The 24,295-nt window shown below is 35.2% G+C and overlaps 1 protein-coding gene across 1 annotated transcript in view; it reads left to right on the top strand.

Moving 5' to 3' along the window:
* The window catches only part of ATP11A (ATPase phospholipid transporting 11A), a 184,308-nt gene that overhangs the window by 61,760 nt on the left and 98,253 nt on the right, over positions 1–24,295 (top strand). Inside the window, exons 3-5 of the mRNA XM_044669325.1 lie at positions 6,442–6,567; positions 21,151–21,240; positions 22,596–22,676. Coding sequence (XP_044525260.1) covers positions 6,442–6,567; positions 21,151–21,240; positions 22,596–22,676 — 297 coding nt within the window. The remainder of the gene's footprint in view (positions 1–6,441; positions 6,568–21,150; positions 21,241–22,595; positions 22,677–24,295) is intronic.

The raw sequence follows: 24,295 nt of genomic DNA, 5'->3' as shown, positions 1-24,295 counted from the left end.
AAAATTGATTTAGTATTTCAAGAAAAAGAAAACTTACCTTGGAAAATTAAGAAATTGCATAACATTTTTATTTTTGAGAGTTATACTGTTCTTTTCTATGAAACCTACTCATTATATTCACAAAGAGGACATGGAAAGTGTTAGATAGTTAAGTCATTCTGTGAATTTAAACAAAATTTAACATTTTAACTCAACAATTCTTAAAGCATTTAAATTAGGGAACAGACTTAAAACATAATGGAATGAATGCTAGTATTTTCATCTCATTAATTTTCTAACGTTACCAAACAGCTAGTTCTGTGCTCACCTTTAACAGTTATACTGCTCATTGCTTAAGGTTATTGACCATGTAGTAATTTGGTTTGTGTCTGTGCTTAATTATTTAAACTCTGTTATTGCCAAGTGTTAATGTTTAAGTGAATGCTGAAATTAGCACATCTATATACTAAAGAACTCTAGTTACAAAATAAAGTGTGAGGGTAGGTTTACAGCTGATGCTGAAGAATTAGTTTATTAGTTACAAACACTACTGGAGCAACCCATCTGTGGATATATTTCCAAATCGCATATAAATATCTTATATATGCTGGCAAAATATTTGGGTTTTTTTCATAATGAATATTTAGCACATTTTTTCCTGTATAGTTACAAAAAGAACATTGAACCACACTAGAGACACCTTTATCTGCAATATATATGTGCATGTTTGTGTATATCTGCATACTCAAATGGCAAATATTAATGACCCTTGTAATTCCATATTGATGACATAAATGATACTTAATACCCTATTTGGAGAGAGATGCCGAAATCTTATGCAAAGACTGGATTGTGTGTGTGTTTAGCTTAATCTACTTTTTACCAAACCTATCACTGATTGTCATTTCTCCTCTTTGGAGAACCCTGTCAAGGCCCTTAGCTGCTGTAATCATTTTTTCATCCAACCTCAGCCATTATCACAGTGTTTTAATCAGGTGTGGGGGGTGCACTTGCAGCCACAATTTTAACCATTTTTTCCTCTGCCCTGAATATTGGTGAAGTTCCTCAGGTAACAAGCATGCCCTATAATTCCCCACATCTGGTGAAGCCCAGCAGAGTTTTAGTAGTTAAGAGTTCTAGTTTTTAACTAGTTTTAGCTAGTTAAGAACCTTCTAGGAGAATTTGGTTCAGGACCTCATGGTTATCCTTGGGTGATATTTGATGATTTAGTAGGATTTGGAGGATATTGTTAAAGAATCCAAATGAGTCAGGAGAACCTGAGTTCAAATCTAGTCTCAGATATTTCCTGGCTGGGCAAGCCACTTAATGGCAACTGCTTAGCCCTTGCCCTTCTATCTTAGAATTAATCAATAGTAAGACAGAAAAGGGAGGGCTTTAATAAATATTTTTTAAGAGAATTCAGATGTGGAGTTTTTCTGTTAAGATTGAAAAAATATTTTTTTTCTCTGTCCTCAAGGAAATTACCTTAAAATAAGGAGAGATAGTACATATAAGGAAAATGTGGCCAGCAAGGGAGTATTTTGGGTTTCCAAGTTACAGTAATGGTGTGTGAAGCCATCTTACTCTTTTTCTGGAACAATGGCAGTTGGTCTCTTTATGGCTCCAGAACTGGTCTGAGAGAGAACAGGGGAGCTTTATAATAAAATAGTCTTGTTTAGAGGGTAACCAGCTTTAAAAGTCAGCATTCTCGTCTCTCTGTTCTTTGAAAGAATCATGAAATAATAAAATTTTTGAGCTAATTTGACCCCAAATAATGTCCCCATTAGTTGAAATTTGGAATATCTCAAGAAGGGCTAAGTCTGGAAATCTTATTGGATGAATAAGTTGAATTCCAAAGATCCCTAGCATTTCAGAATAGGAACGATATAGGGACGAATCTGATCATTGAATTTTATAGCTGAGAACAACGAGGACCTGAGAGGTGGTTTTCTTGCACAAAGTTACAGTATATAACTGCATAGTTGAGACTCTTAATTGCTAATGTTCTTTCCTCTGAATACCACCTTTCCATAGATATTTTTGACCCAAGCATGAACATTTCACATAATCACTTTATTGTGACTTGTTCTTTGGAACTGACCACATTTGGTCGAGTCTGTTTTCAACTTTTATTTGCACTTCAGTATTTCAGGAGGTCCTTGGTCTCATTGACAGTTGTACTTTCATACCATACTACATGTCACAGCTCACCCCACATTTTCTAAACTGGTATGACTCTTGACTGTGCCCTTCTTCCAGAAACTCTCAATAGTCAATCCACTCATTGTGCAGAAAACTTCCCTGTGTATCTTTTAGCCTTCCATACTAGCACTAATGCAGTCCTCTAGGCTGGTCTTCTATCCTTCATTTTCATTACATGATGGATCTTCCTCCTTTTATGATTATAGTCACATGACCACTTCTTGTGAAAAAGTCTTTATAAGACCCTAGAGCTTATTTTCACCTCTCCATTGCCCTCTAATTATGATTTTTAGGAAATTATGGCTTTCTTTGATTTGAACTATTACTTCCTTTTTTAAAGGACGTTTCTAATTTGCCAGCATTTTTTTTCTTATTTGTTGAGTATGTAAGATTGAGGCTGCACAGATTTTAAATAGATGTAAAGAGCAAATCATATGATACTTGACCATATATCTGAACACACCAAAAGATGATTTTGTAGTTTCTAATTTCCCCAAAACTAACTTGTAGAAAAGTTTCAAGTGATGTTATTACTGCAATAAAATGCAGTTCTTTTTCTCTTGCTAAGGAAATCACTTTCTGGATTACTTATCCTATTGCTGACAGAGCTGAAGAGCTACGGTTGTATTGTATCTTAACTCACATTTCCCTGAAACTCAGTTTCAGTCCATTGAGCTTTCAACTGTTAATAGAAATGTATGATATATGGCTTTATTTATGGTTCTTTGGAGGTAACTTTTAATGGGTTTATTAAGAATAGAGAAGCAATAGAACTCATTGTCCTCAAACCATGCAGAAGTCTTTACCCGTTCCCCATTATACAAGTGTTATTTCTTAAATGAAGTGTAATATCTAAAATTTGGAGGTAAAAAAAATCATTTGTTCAAAGAACCTTTCTTGGGATTTTTTTTAAAGTATCAATTCCAAAGCAGAAGAATAGTAAGGGCTAGACAATTGGGGTTTAAGTGACTTACCCTGGGTTACACAGATAGGAAGTATCTGAGGCCACATTTGAACCAAGGACCTCCACTGAAGTCTCTCTTTCCACTGAACCACTTAGCTGCCCTTTAGTTTTGAATTTGTAAAAAATAGCATGTCTTAAAGAGCCAATCTTAGACTTTGGAAGACCCAGGTTCAAGTTCAGCTTCTGATACTGACTATGTGACCTTGGTTGAGTCATTTAACTTCTCTGTACCCCCAGGAAATTACTTAAGAGTGTAAGTTGTGGGGCAGCTGGGTAGCTCAGTGGAGTGAGAGTCAGGCCTAGAGACAGGAGGTCCTAGGTTCAAACCCGGCCTCAGCCACTTCCCAGCTGTGTGACCCTGGGCAAGTCACTTGACCCCCATTGTCCACCCTTACCACTCTTCCACCTATGAGACAATACACCGAAATACAAGGGTTTAAAAAAAATGTTTAAAAAAAAAAAAGAGTGTAAGTTGTGTAGAAGGTCCAGATTTGCATTGGTAGAGGGAGAAAAGGAATTCCTTCATAAGCATTTCCTATACAGATAAAACCACAGCTTTTCTTTCACCTCCCCCCAACCAAAAATGTATTCTCCAATTTAGCCTTGCATGTAACAAATGTTTGTCTTGAATTAAATTCATTCAGTTGATAAATAATTGATTAGGTGGCTGCTATATAAAAATGCCATTATAGGAATTGAAGGGGCATGCAGAAGGATATTCAGTTTACAAGCTCATAGTCCAGTAATGGAGATAAGACATGTATGCAATTGACTGATACCCATGTCATGAAACCAGAAACGTTACCAGAACCAGCTAGTCCTGAGTTTCATGGAGTAATAAGATTTTGAAGGCAAGAATGGACATAGTAACAGTGGACTTCTAAACCTCAATAAAGGATAGTTATATCACACCATTACAAGCTGGTACTTTGAATGCTCATTTTAGAAGCAAAATTTTTGACTCAAGACCATTTCAGCAACTCCCATTTCGAAAGCATGTTATTTGATTAATTTAATTTTCCAGTGATAGGAAGTATATCTACACTATAGGTCCACTTTTATTTCATCTACTTTACACATCTATGCTTAATAATGAAGAAGGTTTCCAGATGTTGGTTTAAGGAATGTCCAGCTTTCTAATCCCCTCTGAAGATTTAATACCTAATTATTGTTAATGCTGTTACTATTTAATATTTATTGAGCACCATCAGCTATTGTGTGCTGCTCACTGCAGGCTGGCAGCACAGATACAAGAAAGTAGGTAATGGAACCTTGGTTATTTTTGCAAAGTCAACAGAGCATTACCAGCTGGACAACCTGCAATGGACAGTTCTGGCTTAAAATCCTCAAGATCCTTCTTGGACATTTGTAATAAAAAGACATTATAGGATTATGCAATTCTGGCAGCAGGCTTTTTAAGTGGTGGGGAGATAGTAAGTTATATATATGATGTCATTGTTAAAGCTTTTGGCAAAGAAGGACATCAAATATTAGATTCAAATGAAGGCCAAGCTTGCTGGGAGTGGCAGCTTTGTGAGTCACAGAAAATCAAGAGTTTTTTGAGTGCCTCTGTCTTTGTGATTCTTGTGCTAGTAACACTTAAAATGCAGGAAAATTCATTTTTCTGGAATTTGGAAGAGCAGAAACAGAAGTTTGTGTTGTTTTCCTCAAACACTACATGGTATAGTAAAAAGAATAGATGTGGAAATCCTCAGAGGACCTCCTCCCACCATTGATTCCCTTTTTGACCTTGGGCAAGACACTTAGTCTTCCATTTCTCAATTTCTCCATCTTTAGAATGCTTATATAGTATTGCTCCTTCTACTTCCATTCTGGCCTCTCTCCATCTCTCCTCCACTGCCAGATAAATTCCCTTATTCATAAACCTATTTATATCAGTCTTCTTCAGAATCCTTCAATGAGACACCCTGTTGTTTATTGAACAAAACCCCAACTCTTTAGCCTGCCCTTCAATATCTTCCATAGTTTGTAACCAGCCTGCCTTTCTAAACTCTCTTTATCAAGTTCTATACACTAGTCAGACTAGGCTTCTGGTTGACTGCTTGTCCCATGAACATACTCTCAGCTTTCTTATCTCTGCATCTTTGCTTATTCTATGCCTTAAGGTTAGCCAGTCCTTTTTTGTCATTGTACCCCTTCCCCATCAGCTCAATTATCTCTTCCTCAAGAAGACTTACTTAAATATCTTCTAATGCTCAGTCTAGATCACTTTTCCTTTCTCAAAACATATATAATCTTGTTTATAATATCTTATGTACTTTATTATGACTAGATAATCTCTAGGGTCCCTTCCAACTTTAACAAACTATGCTTTTAACTTACAAACTAGATTTAGTTTGTACCTTATTTTAGTATATATGAGTACTCAGTTAATATTTGTTTCTTGATTTCATGAAATGATTATGGTAGTTTTTTTTTTTTTTTTTTTTAGGAATTAAAATAACAAGTTTGGGTGCCCTTCACAGGTCAAAAGCTATTTTTTTTACCAAAATGTCTTCTTCCTTGAATATTTTTCTCTAACTTCTTTGATAGTGAACATTCAGATCATACTGTGCTGGGGATTTTTAGGGATTGTTTTTTTGTAGTTAACTTTGAGACAACCATAGTGATCTCTAATTTATTCATGACACTCCCAAAATAGCATGGTTATTTGAAATCTATGCACTTCAGTTTTAACCAATGGCTTCAAGGCTTGTATCAGAGATTCATAGAATGTCAAAACTAGGAGTAGCTTTAGAGATCGTTTGTTTGAATCCTTTCATTTTACAGAGCTACATAACTATCTGTTTTCTTTGTGGAAGTCTTAAGATTTTGCTGTTGCATTCTCTTTCAAAAGAATCGATTCTCTCAGATTTATGTGGCAAAACAATACTCCAGTACCAGTTAATGGAAAAACTGAAATGTGAACTGAGAAAAGGAGTTTTGTTAACTTATTCTGTTATTTATTTATGTCTTTTTTCATATTCTGTTGAAGATGCCAGTCAGTGATTTGAAGAACCTAAAATCTGATGACTCAGTAGTAATCAAAGATAGTTCTTAAATTGGGGATATCAAAGGGTACATCTCAACCAGATGCATTTACCTTTTTTCTGCCTCCTTTTCAATACTATAAGTGAAATAGTTGATATTGCTTTGCCAGTGTTCCAACTAACCAAGGAACATTAGAATTTTCACTGATGAAAAAAATCATAATGAGTCAGAACTTGCCTATGTTATCTGGGTTTTTGGTATTTATATTTAGAGTAACTTGAGTTGATATCTTTTCTTGCTTACAGTGTGCTGGAGAAGACAATTGGGTTGATAGTCGGACCATTTATGTCGGACATAAGGAACCCCCTCCAGGTGCTGCTGAAGCATACAATCCACAGAAATACCCAGATAATAGAATAGTCTCTTCCAAGGTAAGTTTTACTGTTAATTTATGTTTATTTTTCTAACTCATTTTTTAAACTAATAAGCATTGATCTTCTCAGTTCCACCTCTTTCACCCTAAAAATTGGAGAAGAAAATACCATCTCAACAAATATGTATAGTCAAGCAAAACAAATTCCCATATTAGCCATGTTCAAAAACATATATTTTATTGTGCGTGTTGATTCCTTCACTGACTCTAGCAGGAGGAGGATAATATACTTTATCAGAGGTAAAATAAGCTGTAAGTAATTTGGTTCAGAAACTTTTAAATGATAAGTGATAGAATGAACACTAGGTACTGTTTGTGGAATGGAGATCTTAATAATGAGTATTTACTGAGTTTTTTCCCCCTCTTGTTCTTCAACTACACATTATACTAGCTAAAACTATTTTGTGACAGAAATATTTTGTTTTACAATGAATAAATATTCTGTTACTTTATGATTGAGGTAGAGATTGGAGTGTAGAAAGTGTTGACCCTGTGGGGAAAAGGTAGCTATCAAGGATATGGAAGGAAGATGCATTAGAATGATTCCCAAACCTTGACACTTGATTCCATTTCTTTAGTCCTTTTTCTCTTTTATATCTTTTTTATCTGACATGACCAGAAGCACCTATTCCTCATTTCCCCCTGTTTCCTCTCAAATATCTAAAGACAGCTTTCTCTATCCTCTTAGAATATTCCTCCCAATTTGTCTCAGTCCTTTGAAGCTGCTTTTTTTGAGCATCGTGTTTCTAAACAAAAGTAAAATGGCCAATAATGTTAAAAGCAGTATGCTTGTATTTAATATATATTTTTGGTATATTTTAAATCACACAAAGGAGTGTGCTTAGCCTGAAAGACCCATAAGGAAAACAAGGAAGAAAGCATGGGACAAGGAGACATCTCAATCACAGTATCTAAGAGAAAGGGATTCAGCTGGATCTCTGCAGGATTAGGATACATCTGTAACTTAGCTAACAAGGTGGCTTCTGGAATCTTTGAGTCATGTGGCAAGAGGAGAAGGGACTCAGTGGTCATATGAAAAGCTCCCTCTGGAATCAGCACTTTTTGCTAGATTCCTGCTACTCTTCACAGTTTGGTCAGGTTATAGTAGATGTCAGAAGAGGACAAGGAGGGTAAGAGAGTCAGACCTTGCTCAGGCCATTCTGATTAGTTTCTCTATGTTGGCAGGTGTTGTCTATTAACTATGAAGCTGTCCATTTCTGAAAAGAAAATACTAAATTGGGTATGGGAGGGGGTGGATTGAGAGGACTGTCCAGAAAAAAAAGTTATATTGGAATACTAAATAGAAGGTTTGGACATATCTAGAACAAAGGCAACTCTTTTACAAGGGCTTGATTTAATGCAGCAGAAAGTTGTGGATTTAAAACCCAATTTCCATTATTCCTCCCATAGGGAAGTCTGTTTTGTTGTTGTTCTTTTGTTTCCATCACATCTGACTCTTTGTGATGCCTTTTGGGGTTTTCTTGGCAAAGATACTGGAATGGTTGGCTGTTTCCTTCTCCAGCTCATTTTACAGATGAGGAAACTGAGGCAAGCAGAGTTAAATAACTTGCCTAGGGTCACATAGCTAGTATGCATCTGAGGCTAGATTTGAACTCACCATTATGAGCCTTTCTATCCATGGAGCCACCTAGATGTTCCAGAGAAGTTTTGAGGACCTGTCTAATACTAGAGGAAACTAATGGTTTCTTTGATGCATAGTAGAAGGTAGCCTGCATTGCTTGGGAGCATTCTAAAACTAGGATTTTGTCACAGAAAAACTTTTATCTTGCAAGAGAATATTTAAGAAAGAGCTGTGCTTTATAAAGCTCATTTTATCAGAACTCAAGAACAGGAACTAATAAATTTAAAGTTTTTGTACTTTTAGAAAAAAATAGACTGGTTAAACAGTCATACTTTTAGAGAATGTGTAAAGTGTCATTGACTCCTAAGAGTCTTTTCACTTAAGAGGAGTTAAGGAGTAGGGTAAAGTACATGAAAGACTTTAGACTCAAGAATGGAATTGTCGGTCTCACTTCAAGGATACTTTGGAAGGTATGATGAAAGTTTCAGCAAATAAAAATTATAAAGGTTATCACAATCATGTCAGGAAAAGCCCTTGAAAAGACTGATAACTTGAAATTAGAGCTGCTAGTGAAACTTTTGTTTACATCATAAGTTTGCCTTGTATTAAGTAAATCTAGAATTATTAAAAAAAAGATAATTCTTCCTTATGAAAGAATTCACAGTAGGATTTCTTTGAATAGCAAGGACCTTAAAAGTGTCTTGAAAAGAGATTAATTTGATTTTTTTTGAAAGCTTTATTGATGCCTTTTTTTGACAACACACTAATTTCTCATTAAATTTATGCCACTCCTCTCATCATTTGAAATTCTACCCTTCAGTAAACATTTATTATCTCCTGTTTATGCAAGGCAAAAATAGGCATATGTATATATGAAAGAGGAGGGAAAGGGGAAAGGAGGATTGTCTAGAAGTCCAGGACTGGCTGCTGGCAGGAGCCCATTACCAGCTGGGCTTCGCCTCCTCTTACAAATCTAAAACATTGGGATTGTGTCTCAATTCACTGAGAAGAGGTTGGTCATGCTGAACAAAAGGACAAATGCAACTGAGATACCTTCTACCCAAAATGAGAGAAGAAATTAGAACTTAGAGAATTCCTTTTAGAAATTATACATACACACATAGCACATTTATATTATGATTATGTGCATAATCTCTTTTCTTGCAGAATTCCTAATTGTTTTCCATTTCAGAGCTCCATCAATAATATATTACCATGCCTATCTTTCCACAGTCTCCTTAAACACTGGTTATTTTCCAGCCTTTATGGTCTTTGGCACTCTCAAGGATTTGAGTTCTCCTGGGCTGGTTTTGACTCAGGCCATTCTCATGGTAGTGTGGGTTCCACATTGGAGTACCAGAAGACACTCATAGGTCATTCAGCAGTTAACAAAAGGAGAAATACTTAGCCAGAAGAATACTGCAGACAAGTCAGCATCAAAGAACATTTCTAAGGAAGTTCCATAGCACTTAAGGGCAATTGAATTCAGATTAATTACAATGACCAGTACTGGTCCTAGAAAACAAATGATGAAGTATATCTCGCTCTAAGAGACAGGGGTCTTTAGCAGTGGAATAATATGGAATATTTTTAATACATATGAATGATTTATCAGTCAACCCTCTCTTACTACACCCCACAACCCACCTTCTTGTACACTTTGTACTTAGGTAGTTATGAGGAAGTGATCTAAACAATGTGCTCTTAGAGTCCTAGGCCAGCCAAGATTCTTCAAGCATTTCAATACCTCTTAGTAAAGAGTGGAGAGTGTTAAGATATTTTTTCCAATAGAATTAAAAACCTCAATTCTTTCTATTTTTCATTTCTTTTATCAATGATTTGCAGCAATATTTTCAGTGATTATTGATATTCTGAAATCTTTATGTCTTCTGACCATTTATCTTTTTGGGAATAGCTTCTTGTGCTTTATAGGTTAATCAATACCAAATATATCTTGGATATCAAATTCTTTTTGATGCATTTTTTATTTTTAAAAATTAAATTTTTCATTTTATCCTTTCACATAGCGTACAAAGAATTTTTTAATAAAGAGGAAAAATGTGAAAAAAATCAAAGCAAATTTTTCCACATAATGATTTTTTTTTAATTCTAGTTGTTTTGAATTTCTTCATGGAGAAAAAAGTGATTTTATTTTTAAGAAAATCTGTTTCTGCCCAGCTCTTCAGAAGCAAACACATTTTTTTAATCTAATGTAGCTATACTTTCTGAACCAAAAAACACACTAATTCCTACTCAAAAAAACTTCTCAAATTTCCCTGTATCTTAAGTACTCATAGGCAGCTAGCAGGTGCAGTGGACAGAGTTCTGGGCCTGGACTTAGGAAAACCTGAGTTCAAACCTAGCCTCAGACACTTAGTAGTTGTGTGACCATAGGCAAGTCACTTCAACCCAATTTGTCTCAGTTTTTTCATATTTAAAATGGGAAGGGGGCAGAGAGATAATATAACACCTATCTTTCAGCAAGTTTGGGGGGAAATCTAATACCATAATAATTTTAAAGTGCTTGGCACAGTTCTTAGAACATATTAAGTACTATATAAATGTTAGCTTAGATAATTAATTTTTATTTTATCCAAGGTTTGTAAAAAATTTATAAGGTGAGAAAGTTACTGAATCATCAGTGCTGATTATTTGACTATAGGTTTAGAGCTAGAAGGCTTTAGAATCAGTTTGACCAAGTCTCTCATTTTATAAATGAACTTTTTATATTTTTATATTATTTATAATTTATTTTTATAAGTGAAAAAACTGAGAACCAGTAATACAGGGATGAAGTGCCAAGATTGAGGTCTACTTGTTTTCATTCCATCCATTAATCATACCATTAGATAAAAAGTAGCACTAAAATTTATTTTTAAAAATTGCAAGTACCATGATTTTCCTTCAAAGAAAGTTATTTTAAACTATGCTTTTTTCTTTACTTAACTGTATGCCCAGAGAGTTCATCTCAGGTATCGCATGCAGCCCCCCATATTACCATTTTACCGTAAAACAATCATTAGTTTCCCAAGGTTCCTAGCCCACAAAAGTTTATTTGGCAAATACCATACCTAAAATTTTATAATTTCTTAGATTTAGAGCTTGAAGATGATCTAAATAAGATGATTTAAATCAGTGGTCCCCAAACTTTTTTGGCCTACCGCCCCCTTAGTAATCATGTTTTCTCACTGGCTTTGCTTATTCTTTTAATTTCTTTTTCTCACTATACTAAGCTTTCAATTGTTAGTCACTATTTTGATATGACTGGAGAGTTTTGTGGCTTTAGGAAGATTTTGCCATATGCTGACTTTGTGTGAACCTGTACAAGTCATCTATTCAGTGTCTACCTGAGTTTCATCATCTATAAAATGAGGATGATATATGTATAATCCAGTGGAACTGCTTGTCAGATTCGGGAGTGGGGAGGAAAGAGCCGGAGATGGGGGTGGGGGGGATCATGAATCATGTAAACATGGAAAAATATTCTAAATAAAAAAGGGGGGAAATGGGAATATCTCCCAGGGTAGTTGTAGTGATAAACTGAGACAATATTTGTAAATTGCTTTATAAATTGTAAAGCACTATAAATACAAGGTATTATTATTAAACTCTGTAGCATAAACTCTCAATGCCACCAGTTACATCTCTAAGACTGAATCCAAGGGGTATGGATCTGTACTTGAAGAGGAAGTTTCTCCCTGGGAACTTGCCTCTCTCCAAAATAGAGGTATATTTATGCTATCCGTTAATACTATGGAGAACCTTAAAAAAAAGTTTGAATTCTCTGGAGATGAAATAATAAAGGAAGCAAGGAAACAGAGTTTGTGGCTTCTTGAGGCCTTTTTGGTTTGGTTGGGAGGCAGAGGTGAAGGAAACTGGTTATCATAATATAGACCCTTTTTCTTCTTTTATATTTAAACTGGTATTTTTTAACATGACATTTTTAGAATCCTGGCATAGTTTCTATTTCTTCTGCTAATTTTTTGGTCCACAAGTGTAACCCAAAGCTGTTGTTGGTAATATTTATTGATAGGAGTATTGATAAATTGTCCTTAAGCAGTTGGGGTAAACTAATTCGTAGGCAGTGGATGGAAGGCCAGAAGCAGTTGGATACAGTCCTTATTAATTTTTTCTATAGTAGAGGTAGGGAGAAGAAATAGAAGGATAGAAACTAGGAGTTAGAAATAGGATAGGAAATCTCTTAACCTTATACTAAAATCTCTAAATAAAACTCCCCAAAACTAACTGCTTTTTTTGCAGCTTCTTCTTGCCTACAAATAGGCCTCCTTAAACTACTCTGATTAAGATTTAAATTCTTACTAACCTATGCTAAGCGATAAACCTTAAATTTATAATGAACTCCTAAAAGTAATATATGAAAAACCAAAAGCTACTTAAAGCCAGCTGTCAGATATAACAGTCAGAATCTTTTGGCAGAGAGACTCTAACACAGGCCCTGCTTCCAAGTTGAGAGAGAGTAGACAGAGCCCACTGTGGCAGCTGCTTCTCCCTTTGGGAGAAAACCTCTCAGTAAACACACTCAGCTTCACATGTGTATATCAAACTCTCAAAGGTAACTGTCTCACAAGTCACTAATAGATCTTCTTAGTCTAAGAGAACGGTCTAGCAACCTGCTCCCAACAAAGTCAGAGAGACTGGAGCCCAGAATTCACTGAATTCTCTCTTTTATGATAGGCCTCTTAAAGTGACAGAGAGTGAGAGCTCTCTGCTTTGCCTCTTAAAGGCAACAGCATGATATTACTAAAACTTCCTTTAACATAAAACTTTGCTCTTAATGAGATGGAATTAAGTTAACAAAACTTCCTTTTAACACAAGGGAAGCTGAAACCACAGCCATATCTGAATTTGTTCTATCTGTAAATAAAACAATAATCAGTTTCTATGATATTTTTAGGAACTTTAGATCTGTATACAAATAAATAATTGTTGGCAGTTAAGGGAATTTTTTTTCAGCTGCTGTTAATATGAATTACTTTCCGGTATCCCTCAAAGAGTTTAAGTGATTTGCTCAGGGTCACATAGCTAGGAAGTATGTGAGGTCAGATTTGAAACCAGGAACTTCTCTTTCCAGGTCTGGCTCTCTTTCCACTGAGCCACCTAAGTGCCCCAAGATTTTACTGTTGATGAGAGAGAAAGCATACAAGCAACTATGTACATATTTGTTCTATACAGGATAAACTAAAGAGAGTCAATAGATGAAAGGGACTACAAAGATTTCCTCTGAAAGGTTGGATTTTAGATGCAACTTGAAGGAAGCCACAGAAGTCAGGAAGCAAAGATGAAGAAGGAGGGAATTCTAGGCATGGAGGTCAACCAGTGAAGATGCCTAGTCAGAGGACAGAGCACCTCATTCAAGTAACCATATAAAGAAACCAGTATAATCAAATTCAGAGTATGTCAGTAAGTATAAGGAGATGGGGCAGCTAGGTACACAGTGGATAGAGAGCCAAGTGTGGGGTGGAAGATCTTGGGTTCAAATCCATCCTCATGAGGATACTTCCTGTGTGACTCTGGAGCAACTAACTTAACCCCATTAGACAGAAAGTAAGGGTTTAGAAAATAATATTAATAAGTATAAGAAGACTGGAAAGCTAGGAAACACCCAGGTTGTAAAGGGCTTTCAATGATAAATTAAGGATTTTATATTTTATCCTAGAGATGATGTGACGCCGTCAGACTTCTGATTTAAGATAATTACTTTGGCAGCTAAATGGATAGCCTGGAATCAGAATAAAACTGGTCGGCATCGAGACCAGCCATCTGGATATTGCAGTAGTCTAGACATGAGTTGATGAGGATTTCTTCATGAGGGTGGTGGCAGTGTTAGAGGAGTGAATATAAGAGAGCTATTACAAAGGTAAAACCAACAGCCTTTGACAACAAATTAGAAATGGGTGGGTGAAGGCAGTGAGGTGGCACAGTGTTCCAGACCTGGAGACAGGAAGGCTTCTCTTCCTTAGTTTAAAATACAGTCTCAAACACTTATGAATCTGGACAAGTCACTTAATCCTGTTTGCCTCAGATTTCTTATCTGTCAAATGAGCTGGAAAAGGAAATGGCAGACCACTCCAGTATCTTTGCTGAGAAAACCCCAAATAGGGTCCCAAAGAGTTGGGCATAATTGAACAAACAACAGCATGTGTGAGAGAGTGAGGAATAAGGATGGCTCAGAGGTACCTATTCTGAGTATCATTTATGAACTATATTCCAATTCAATTATACAAAACTCAAAATTTGATTTACATCGATAAAAATGGGTCAGCTGGTCTATTATCATTGAATTTTTCACATTGTCAGTACTGAAGATATAAAAATATATGCAAAAGCACTCGAAGGCAAGTTGTTTTTTTAAAATGTCAACTAAATGCAAAATATTAAATATGTGGCAATATACAATATAAGAATGCAGCAGTCTCTTCAGATATCTCCACTTCATTATTACAAGAAAATCATTTTATTTCATTTTAATAGTTTGGACAATCTGAGAGTTCAAATATTAAATACCTTAAGGCACAAATTGTAAGAATTAGAGCAGGAAACTAGTAGATAAGCACAATTATATGCTGAATGGTGTGATGAGAGGTTGGACTATTTAAATTGCTCAGTTTCCCTAAAAAACAAAAAATGCCTGATTGGTCCTTTGTATTGTTTTGCTAGTTCAGGTATTCAGTTTAAAAAAAACCTAAGCCACATTTAGTTTTGTATATATAACCTGACATGCATAAATCTACTATAGATAAAAGATTAGAAGGAAAGTAGAAAGCCAGAAAATTTTTTTACAGCAAGTATCTCTGTTAACTTACACTGATCAGATTGGCCGATATAACAGAAAAGGAAAATGATAAATGTTGGAGGGGATGCGGGAAAATTGAATCACTAATGTACTATTGGGGAAGTTGTGATCTTATCCAGCCATTCTAGAAAGCAATATAGAACACTGTGCAAAGGGCTCTAAAATTATGCATACCCTTTGATCCAATCATACCACTACTAGATCTGTATCCCACAGAGATAAAAAAATAAAGGGAAAAGGAACTATTTGTACCATAATATTTATTGAAGTTCTTTTTATAGTAGCAAAGAATTGGAAATTAAAGGATTGCCCATCAATTGGGGAATGGCTGAGCATATTGTGATACATGATTGTAATGAAATAATCTTGTACTATAAGAAATGATGAATAGGATGATTCCAGAAAAATATGGAAAGACATAACATGAACTGAGGCAAAGTGAGGTGTGCAGAACCAAAAGAACATTGTGCACAGTGATAGCAATATTTTTTCATGAACAACTTCAAATAATCTTGTTATGCTTGGCAATGCAGTAATTCAAAACAATCCCCAAGACTCAGGATGAAAAATGCCATTTGCCCTCTGAGAAAGAACTGATGGAGTCTGAATGCAGACTGAAACATACTATATTTCACTTTGTTTCCTTATTTTTTTGTTTGATATCTTTTCCACAAAATGACTAATATAGAAAGATATTGTATCTGGTTGGACATGTAAAATCTGTATCAAATTGCTTACTCCTCTCAGTAAGGGAGAGGAGAGAATTTGGAACTGTGTGTTGGTTCCAAGATGGAAGAGCAGTAAGGGCTAGGCAATGGAGGTTAAGTGACTTGCCCAAGGATACACAGCTAGGAAGTGTCTGAGGCCAGATTTGAAACTCCTCTCTCTAGACCTGGCTCTCATTCCACTGAGCTACCCAGCAGCCCCCAAAATTCTTGTTATTCTGAGAAAGACTGGGAAAGGATTGGTTTTTGTTTCTTTGCACTGAATATTTTTTACTTCATTTTTTATTATGAACTTAATCCTCAGCAATATTAAAATATACAAAGAATAAAATAGAATTATTTATAAAGGTGAGAGCTTCTGTCATGTACCAGTTTTTAAAGGATGTAACCAAACTAATTTGATTAGGTCAGAAAGGGCCTTCCTGAAAAATACAGACAACAGGAACAATCATAAGACTGCATAATATGCTTCAAAGTTTATTTCAAAGTTTGTGTTTTCCTCAAAATTCCAATAAAACATTAGTAATAAGTCTATGATGGCTGGAAAGCAGGTAGACAAGAAAGAGCAGTAATCCAAAGACCTCTACCTCCTCCAAGGAGCCTACCCTGACTAGCACATGGCTGCTGCTGCTGTGGCTATGGCTGTGGAAGATCTAATCAAAGGCTTATTGCTCACCTGCTAGAAAAATCTGACCTTCACAACTGGAAGGGGACTTGATTGAGACCTCCCAGCAGTCTACACAAAAGGAACTTTAATTTTAATTTCCAGCACATAATCCAATTTGATTCTCCTTATTCATGGACACACCTTCAGATTCCTGACCAAAATGTGGCATCACATTTATGAAAGTGGAGATGTGGATATTTCAGTTCTTCATCTCCCTGTAGATGAGTGACAGAGCAAAGAACTGCCTTTTGAGGATGCGGTTCTTTCTCAAAATGCCAGCATTGTCTTATTGGGTGTACCCTCACTGTTAAATGAGCTCCACCCTTTCCTGCTACCATGGATGCTTGGGTTATATTCAGGAAGTAGAGGTATTGTCAAGGAAGAGACAATATGCTGAAATCATTCTGGATACTAAGATTGAAGTAGAAAGCCACAATCCTGGCAAAATATTTTGCAAACTGTGCTAAATACCGACTTGCAAAATGACTACAAAAGCAATAATTCAAATTTATTTTACAATAGCTCATACAATGACCACACTGATAATGAAAAAGAGGAATTGGAGAGTAAAGTTCTTAACAATTTGAAGAAAACTGTCAGCAAGGAAATTCAAGGAAAAAATCTAAATTTTCTGTACTGAGCAGATGAATACTGTTTGGTTGCAAAACTGAAATTAGGTGTGTCATTTTGAAAAGACATACCATTGGCCTAAGTTAGGATTCTTTTCTGGAAAGTCTTGGGTTCAAATGTAGAAGAGAAAATTGAGGAACCTCTTCCAAAAATGATTTCTGGCTATGATAAAAATATAACACTAGTTTTAGTTATCATCTTCATAGAGAATTGCAGATACTGTCATTATCTCTTTAAGAGCTTATGGAATTTCAAAGACTTGGCAATTTGGCTATCATTCTAGAGAGGGAATCAATGATAATTTGAGAAAAACTATGAGAAGACAGAAAGAGAATGAAGAAAATGTCTTCTCCTGGTAGAACTGTTTTAACTCTTGTGAAAAAAAACAAAGTGAATTCCTTGAGGAGTTTGTGAAAGAGGCCAGAGAGTTACCAATGGTGACTGGAGAGATGATATAAGGACAAGGAAAAAGAACCTAATTCCCTCAAAGAATTGAATTTAACCCTTTTCTTGCAAATAAAAAAGATGATTTTTTTTTTTTTTTTTTTACCGGGGTCAAGTGACTTGCCCAGGGTTGCACAGCTGGGAATTGTCTGAGGCCGGCTTTGAACCTAGGACCTCCCATCTCTACTGACTCTCAATGCACTGAGCTACCCAGCTGCCCCCAAAAAGATGATTCTTTAAGGACTTTAGCTAAAATTTTGAGCAATAAATGGGGAAAGTGTTTCAGAAGCGTAACAATAACAGTCAAGTGTAACAGTGATGGCTAGTGGTGACTCTACAGCTAATACAGTGTAAGTTATTTATGCCATTGTGTTATATTTGTTACATTATTAATAGATTATATATCGCTCATAAACTGGTGTTTTGTTTATGGCTAGAAGAAAAGGGGTTTTGACATATAGATAGATATGAGCAAATGGTTAATGGAAAACAGATTTCACTAGTTGAGAAGTAGTGATTAATATGTGGGTGGGAGATCAATTTGATTATTTAATAATGATAGAGAGGCTATAATTTTAATAAATATGCAAACATGCCTCTGGCTTACATTAGAATTTAGGGTAATGAGAGTGATTATGGTAACAGATTGAGGAATAGTGTAAAAGGTGATGACTCGATATATGTTACATATTAAATAGTGAACCAAAACCCCTATTACAGTAATAGAAATTTAGTAGTCAGATATGATGATTGATGTTGGTGAATTCTCTGTAGAACTGAAATATTCTTCTACAGGCTAAGTGTTTCCATCTAGTCTTCTATAGTACTAAATCTGACATATATCTGCTGTGTAATACTAATTGCATATTATTTAATGCCATTAATTTTATATACCCTGATTCATATTCTAATATTCTTCATAACAAAATTACTTTTTTATTTTTAAATTTTAATTTCTAAACCTTTGCTGGTTTCTATAGGTCAGAAGTTTTTAGCATTTTTTTATTTTGTCATGGACCCATTTGACGTTTTGTCAGTCATCAAGATTTCAAGTTCCTATGTGCTAGGCACTGTGTCAAGTACCAGGGTTATACGTGAAGGATAAAGGACAGCCTCCAGTTTCAAGGAAATCACAGGGAAGACACACAAACTAGGAAGCCTATGGATTCCTTTGACATTTTGGTCAAGGCTATGTACCCTTCTCAGAATGGTTTTATGTGAATAAAATAAAATTCATAAGATTACTGCTGAAGTCAGTTATAATGAAAAACAATTACTAGTTGATTTTTATAACAAGTTTATAAGAGTTTAAGAACTACTCCAGGTGAATATGGTTGTCTAACCCCATCTTGAATTTCAGGGTAGCCAGGAAGGTACTGAATGATTAAAAATAATGTAGAATTAGGGGGCAGCTGGGTAGCTCAGTGGATTGAGAGCCAGGCCTAGAGACAGGAGGTCCTAGGTTCAAATCCGGCCTCAGACACTTCCCAGCTGTGTGACCCTGGGCAAGTCACTTGACCCCCATTGCCTACCCTTGCCAATCTTCCACCTATAAGTCAATACACAGAAGTTAAGGGTTTAAAATTTAAAAAAATAATGTAGAATTAAAACTGAACCTCATTTTGAAAAACATTTTCAAACCCAAAGCATAATCCTGAATCATTATTCGAACCAGTCATTTAGGTATTTAGCGAATGCCTACCTACTCTCTGCTCAGTAGCATAGAAAGAAAAGAAATATATCCTACCCACAATGAGCTAATTGTCTAATTGGGTAAATAATACAAACACAAATAAAATAATTGTAGGATAAATCAAGATGATATTCAGAACATTATTTATATGCTTTAAATTACTAGAGAATAGGCAATGGGAAAATCAGCCTGGAGGGGTCTTGAGGTCTTCATAAAAGAAGTGAAACTTTAAAAGCATCTTTGAAGCATGGAAATTGATGTATAGTGAAGGAGGCTCTGGATCTGAAGTTAGCAAACCTGAATCCAATCTTAGTTGTGCCACCCAGTAGCAGTGGGGCTGGACAAGTCATGCTTATAATTTTTGAGGGTGATGGAAAATGGCAACCATTTCATTGAACTTTTCTAGAAATATTGCTGAGTTGAGCAACTGGAGACTTTGAAGGACAAGGCATTTTTCACCATAAATGTGGGATTAAATTTATTCGAAAGCCACAATTATAAATACAGTGACTTAAGAACCTTTATGCTGATTATGGACTTTGCTTATATTAAAGTTACATTATTTGAGATTTTCTTGCAAATGCCAAGACTTCAACCGAAATGAATTTGAGATATGTGGTAGTTAAATTATTGAGGGGAAATGTTATATTCATTAATTGGTAAAGAATTGAGGCAAGACAAGCTTACTTTTTCTCTCCACTGTGATGTTTAGCAAATGAAATTTAATATTAATCTCCACCTTGATGTTCAGAAAATGGAATTTTTTAAAACTGTATTATCCAATGTTATATATTTTTAATATAGCCTTTTACTTTGAAAGCAAGAATTCAGTAAGTGTATGGGAGCCAGTCATATTCAAAGCCACCCTGAAAGATTTAAGTTAAGGAATCTTTGACAATTCTATATAAAAAATGTCATACCACTTATATTGTTTGGAAACAGTTTTCAGAGTAAGGCAAAGATCATGTGAAAGGCAAGTTTCATCTTGGTGCCTGGATTTTTTCCAGAAATATTTTAATGATAGTCATAATATGATAAAGAAAAAAGAAGAAATATCTATTCTCTGTGTTGAGATGCGTAGTAATATAACTATAATTTATCAAATTATTGTTCAAAATTATAGCCATGAATTAATTAGGGAGGTGTCCATTTCATTCACATTACCTTAAATTAGTTTATCTGGAATTTAATATCTTAATAATTTAATAATTTTAGTATTTTAAAATCTACAAGTAGTATAGATATTATTTCCTCCAATGTACAAATGAGGAAATTGATTCTTAGAGAGAATTAGTGACTTGCCCAGAAGCACTTAGCTAGTAAAGGTCAGAGCAACATTTAATCCAAGGTCTATCCAACCCTTTATCTGTTAGGCCTGGCTGTCTTTCATTAGTAATTTTATTTAATTTTATTTCTAGAACATTATTTTTAAATTTTTAGTTAATGCTGCTTAGAACACTACAAAGTAATACCCCATGAAGTGAAATACTGTACAAAAAAGACATTTTCAATGACCTATAATGACTTCAGAAGACTGATGTTGGACAGTTCCTCCTGCCTCAGTATAGAGAGGTGGTATTCTAGAAGTATAAAATGAGACCTACATTTTAAACTAAAACATGGTGTTTAATAATTTTGCTTAACTTTATTTGTTAGAAGGGGATATGGGCAAAAAAATCAGTGGGAAATGACACTGATTTCTTTTTTTGAGCTCATCATTAAACATTTTAATGCATTTCATTTTATTTGGAGAATGTTTTTTATTTTATTTTTTCTCAATTACATGTAAAAAACAAATTTTAAAAATAATTTTTGAGTTCCAAATTTCTTTCCTCTCTCTTCTTGAAAAGGCAAACTTTTGCCATAAATTATACATGTGCAGTCATGCAGATCATATTTCCATACTAGCCATGTTGCAAAAGAGAACACAAACCAAAAAAAGAAAAGTCTTTTTAAGAACAAATTTCTGATCATATGCTCAAGAAATGAAAGAAAATTAATCACTTTGGTTATTTTCTTTATATAGTACACATTTTGGAACTTCATTCCCAAGAATTTGTTTGAGCAGTTCAGAAGAATAGCCAATTTTTATTTTCTTATCATCTTTCTGGTACAGGTAAGTCCATTTGCTTTCTATCACCAAATCAAATTTGTCGCAATGAATGAGTCTTTTACCCTCCGGCAACTGACTTATTGCTTACTTAATAAGAAAAAAAGACTGTTCCCTAATCCATTGTTGGAAGAGAGCAGCTTCTCATTTAATTTTTCTTTATGAATAAAAGGTACATCTATTGCAAGACCCTTACAATAGGCTTGCTTTTCAGGCTATACATAATAAGTTTACTTTTCAGTGATGGTTTACCCCATTTCTCCAGAGAGAGATACAAATCAGTATTGCTTATTTCTCTTACTATTAGTCCTTGAGTACCAAAGAAAACAGCAAGAATTATTTGATCATGTAGATAAACACTGAAAAAAGTTAGCAATCTTGTGTTTTGATATGATTAGAATGTTCTTGCAATATGAACACATACTCCAAAGAAAAGCCAAAGTAACACCAGGGTTTCAGAACCATATTAAATTAGTTGATCGACTTAATGTACCTGGAGTAAGAGAAAGGTCAAGAAAGCTTTTTAATTTTTCCAAAACCCTTAGGTGCTTTAGAAATAGTTTCATTAAGACAGACTTGGCATTCTGGTGTTCACAGATATGGAGTTGAAAGCCCTGAGCATACTGGTCTTGTTTTTCAATTTAACCAACTGTAATATTTTTAGCAAATCAGTTAACTTCTCTATCCTTTAGCCGCCTCATTTGTTTTTGCTGTTATTTTAACTCTTACTTTCAGTAATTAGTAACTTTCTGTAGTAATAACTTTAGAATAGAAGGACAAGGGCAGGCAAACAGGGTTAAGTGACTTGCCCTGGATCACATAGCTAGGAAGTGTCTGAGGCCAGATTTGAACCCAAGTCTTTACGACTTCAGGCCAGGCACTCTGTCCACTGGGCCACTGAACTGCCCCTTTTGTCCTTCAGTTCTGTCCAGATCTCCATGATCCCATTTGGGGTTTTCCCCAGCAAAGATGCTAGAGTGACTTGCCAGTTCCTTCTCTAGCTCTTTTTACAGATGAAGAATGAAAGCAAAAAAGAAAGAATGACTTGCCAGGGTCACACCAATAGAAAGTGTCTGAAGCCAGGTTTGAACTCAGGAAGACTCATCTTCCTGGCTCTAGGCCTAGAACTCTATCTTCTGCACCACCTAGCTGCTCTTCAGTTGCTTCCTTTATACTATGGGAAGAGCAATTGCTCTCCCTGCCTTATAGGGACATTGCCAAGATAAAATGAAATAAAACATTTTTAAATATATTTAAAATATAAATGTTAAGTACTATTTTGACTCACATAGGACACTGATCAAGAATTAGGAGCCAAAATATATTTTAAAATTAACTATCTAATTCTGTTTTAATTGCAGTTGATTATTGATACACCCACAAGTCCAATCACAAGTGGACTTCCTCTGTTCTTTGTCATTATTGTCACAGCTGTCAAACAGGTAAGGACTTTATCATCAAAATTGAGTGGAAGTTGGTTTATTTTCTTTCCAGTGTATATAAATTTTGTTATTATTTGCTTTTCATTAAATCAACCCAGTTCTATGAATTATGTGCTATTTTATACAGAATAATTTCCCTAGACCATGAATTATAATTTTGTGAGGATTGGCCCATTCCTAGACCCTAGATGGCAGAAGCAAGAAATTAGTCATTTTATTTCTAGAAAGATATTTTTATCTCTTAGTTAATGTTGTTTAGCACACCACAAAGTAATACTACATAATGTGAAATAATGAATAAAATAAATATTTTCAGTGTCAAATCATGACTTGTTTGACCATTGATAGACCTACCTATGCACCAGGAAATACCGTCTACCTTTAGGCTTAGGTAAAAGTTGGTGAACTGTCAACTTTGCCAATTTCATGGAATTCAGGGATATCAACTTAACAAATTTTCCAAATCACACTGGCCTTAGAGTCCATGAGGAGAGGGCAAGTAACCTATGATTGTCCTTCCACTTGGTTCCTCTGAATCTGCCCAGCAATAGTAATCATCTCAGGGGCAGAGATCCAGGAATTCTGGGCTTTTAATTGGAATATTCATTGCCCAGTGTGTCTATGATGGGGGAGCTGCTGATCTCTTACCTTTGGGTGATAAACTGCCTTATATATGGTCCTTTGATGGTTTATCTTCTTTTTCAGAACCCTCTCACTCATGATCTTACAAGCACGTGCTGGATTTATGCTTATATTAAAATAAAAGAAGTTATCCTATCAATTGGCTAAATTGATGACCTAGCAAAATATGTTAGAGCTTTCTCCCCTAACTGTTGACTCCATAGGAATGCTCTGTGACCTCATGTGACTTACTTGATCTCATCTTTGCAATTGTGCTCCACTTCTTTCAGGAGGATGTGCTGCTTTGTTGGAGAGCTGCAAATATAAAATTGTTAATAATTGAGTTCTTTGCTAAAGTAGTGTGGAAGCAATCCTTCAGTTCTCAGAAATTAGGCTGGTAGAGCCTTCATTCTGTTTGGAATTATCCAGCTAGAAAGATTTCTCAGGTTGAATTGATGATGAACCATTTTTGTCCTTTCTAAAGACAAAGAAGCAGTTTAGTCCATTTAAGAGGGGCTCACCACCAGTATGCCTGTAGAATTTTGGATTTCTCTACTATAGCTACTTTTGAAGACCACCTACTAAAGTTGTCTTGTTACGACTAATAATTGAGTCATGCTAAATTTTGCATAGATAGAGGGATTATTCATAATGATGAACATCGCAGATCTTTGATGTATTACAGTTGAATGTTTGAATGCTTTGATTTCTTCAGCATTAGTCAGACTTTATGGGGAGGACCAAGCTTTTTCTCCTTGTGTTGATGTGAAAACAATGTGACTGATTCCCTACTAGCCATAGTATTGGTCAAATACCAGCTCTAAGGAGGTCAGGTTTGAGGAGCAAAATTAAATTTTGCCTGGAGAGGCTACAAGGTCTGACATGACATGGCCATCCTGTATTGGATTGACTCTAAAGAATTCATATTGCAACACTACAACCCTTGAAAATCAGCCTTGACAATCTCCCTCTTCCTCACTGGACCCAAAATCTGAGAT

This window comes from Gracilinanus agilis, chromosome 3 (assembly GCF_016433145.1).
Source record: "Gracilinanus agilis isolate LMUSP501 chromosome 3, AgileGrace, whole genome shotgun sequence".
Classification (NCBI taxonomy): Eukaryota; Metazoa; Chordata; class Mammalia; order Didelphimorphia; family Didelphidae; genus Gracilinanus; species Gracilinanus agilis.
The sequence above is the reverse complement of the archived record's forward strand: the minus strand, read 5'-3'. Positions and strand labels throughout refer to the sequence as shown.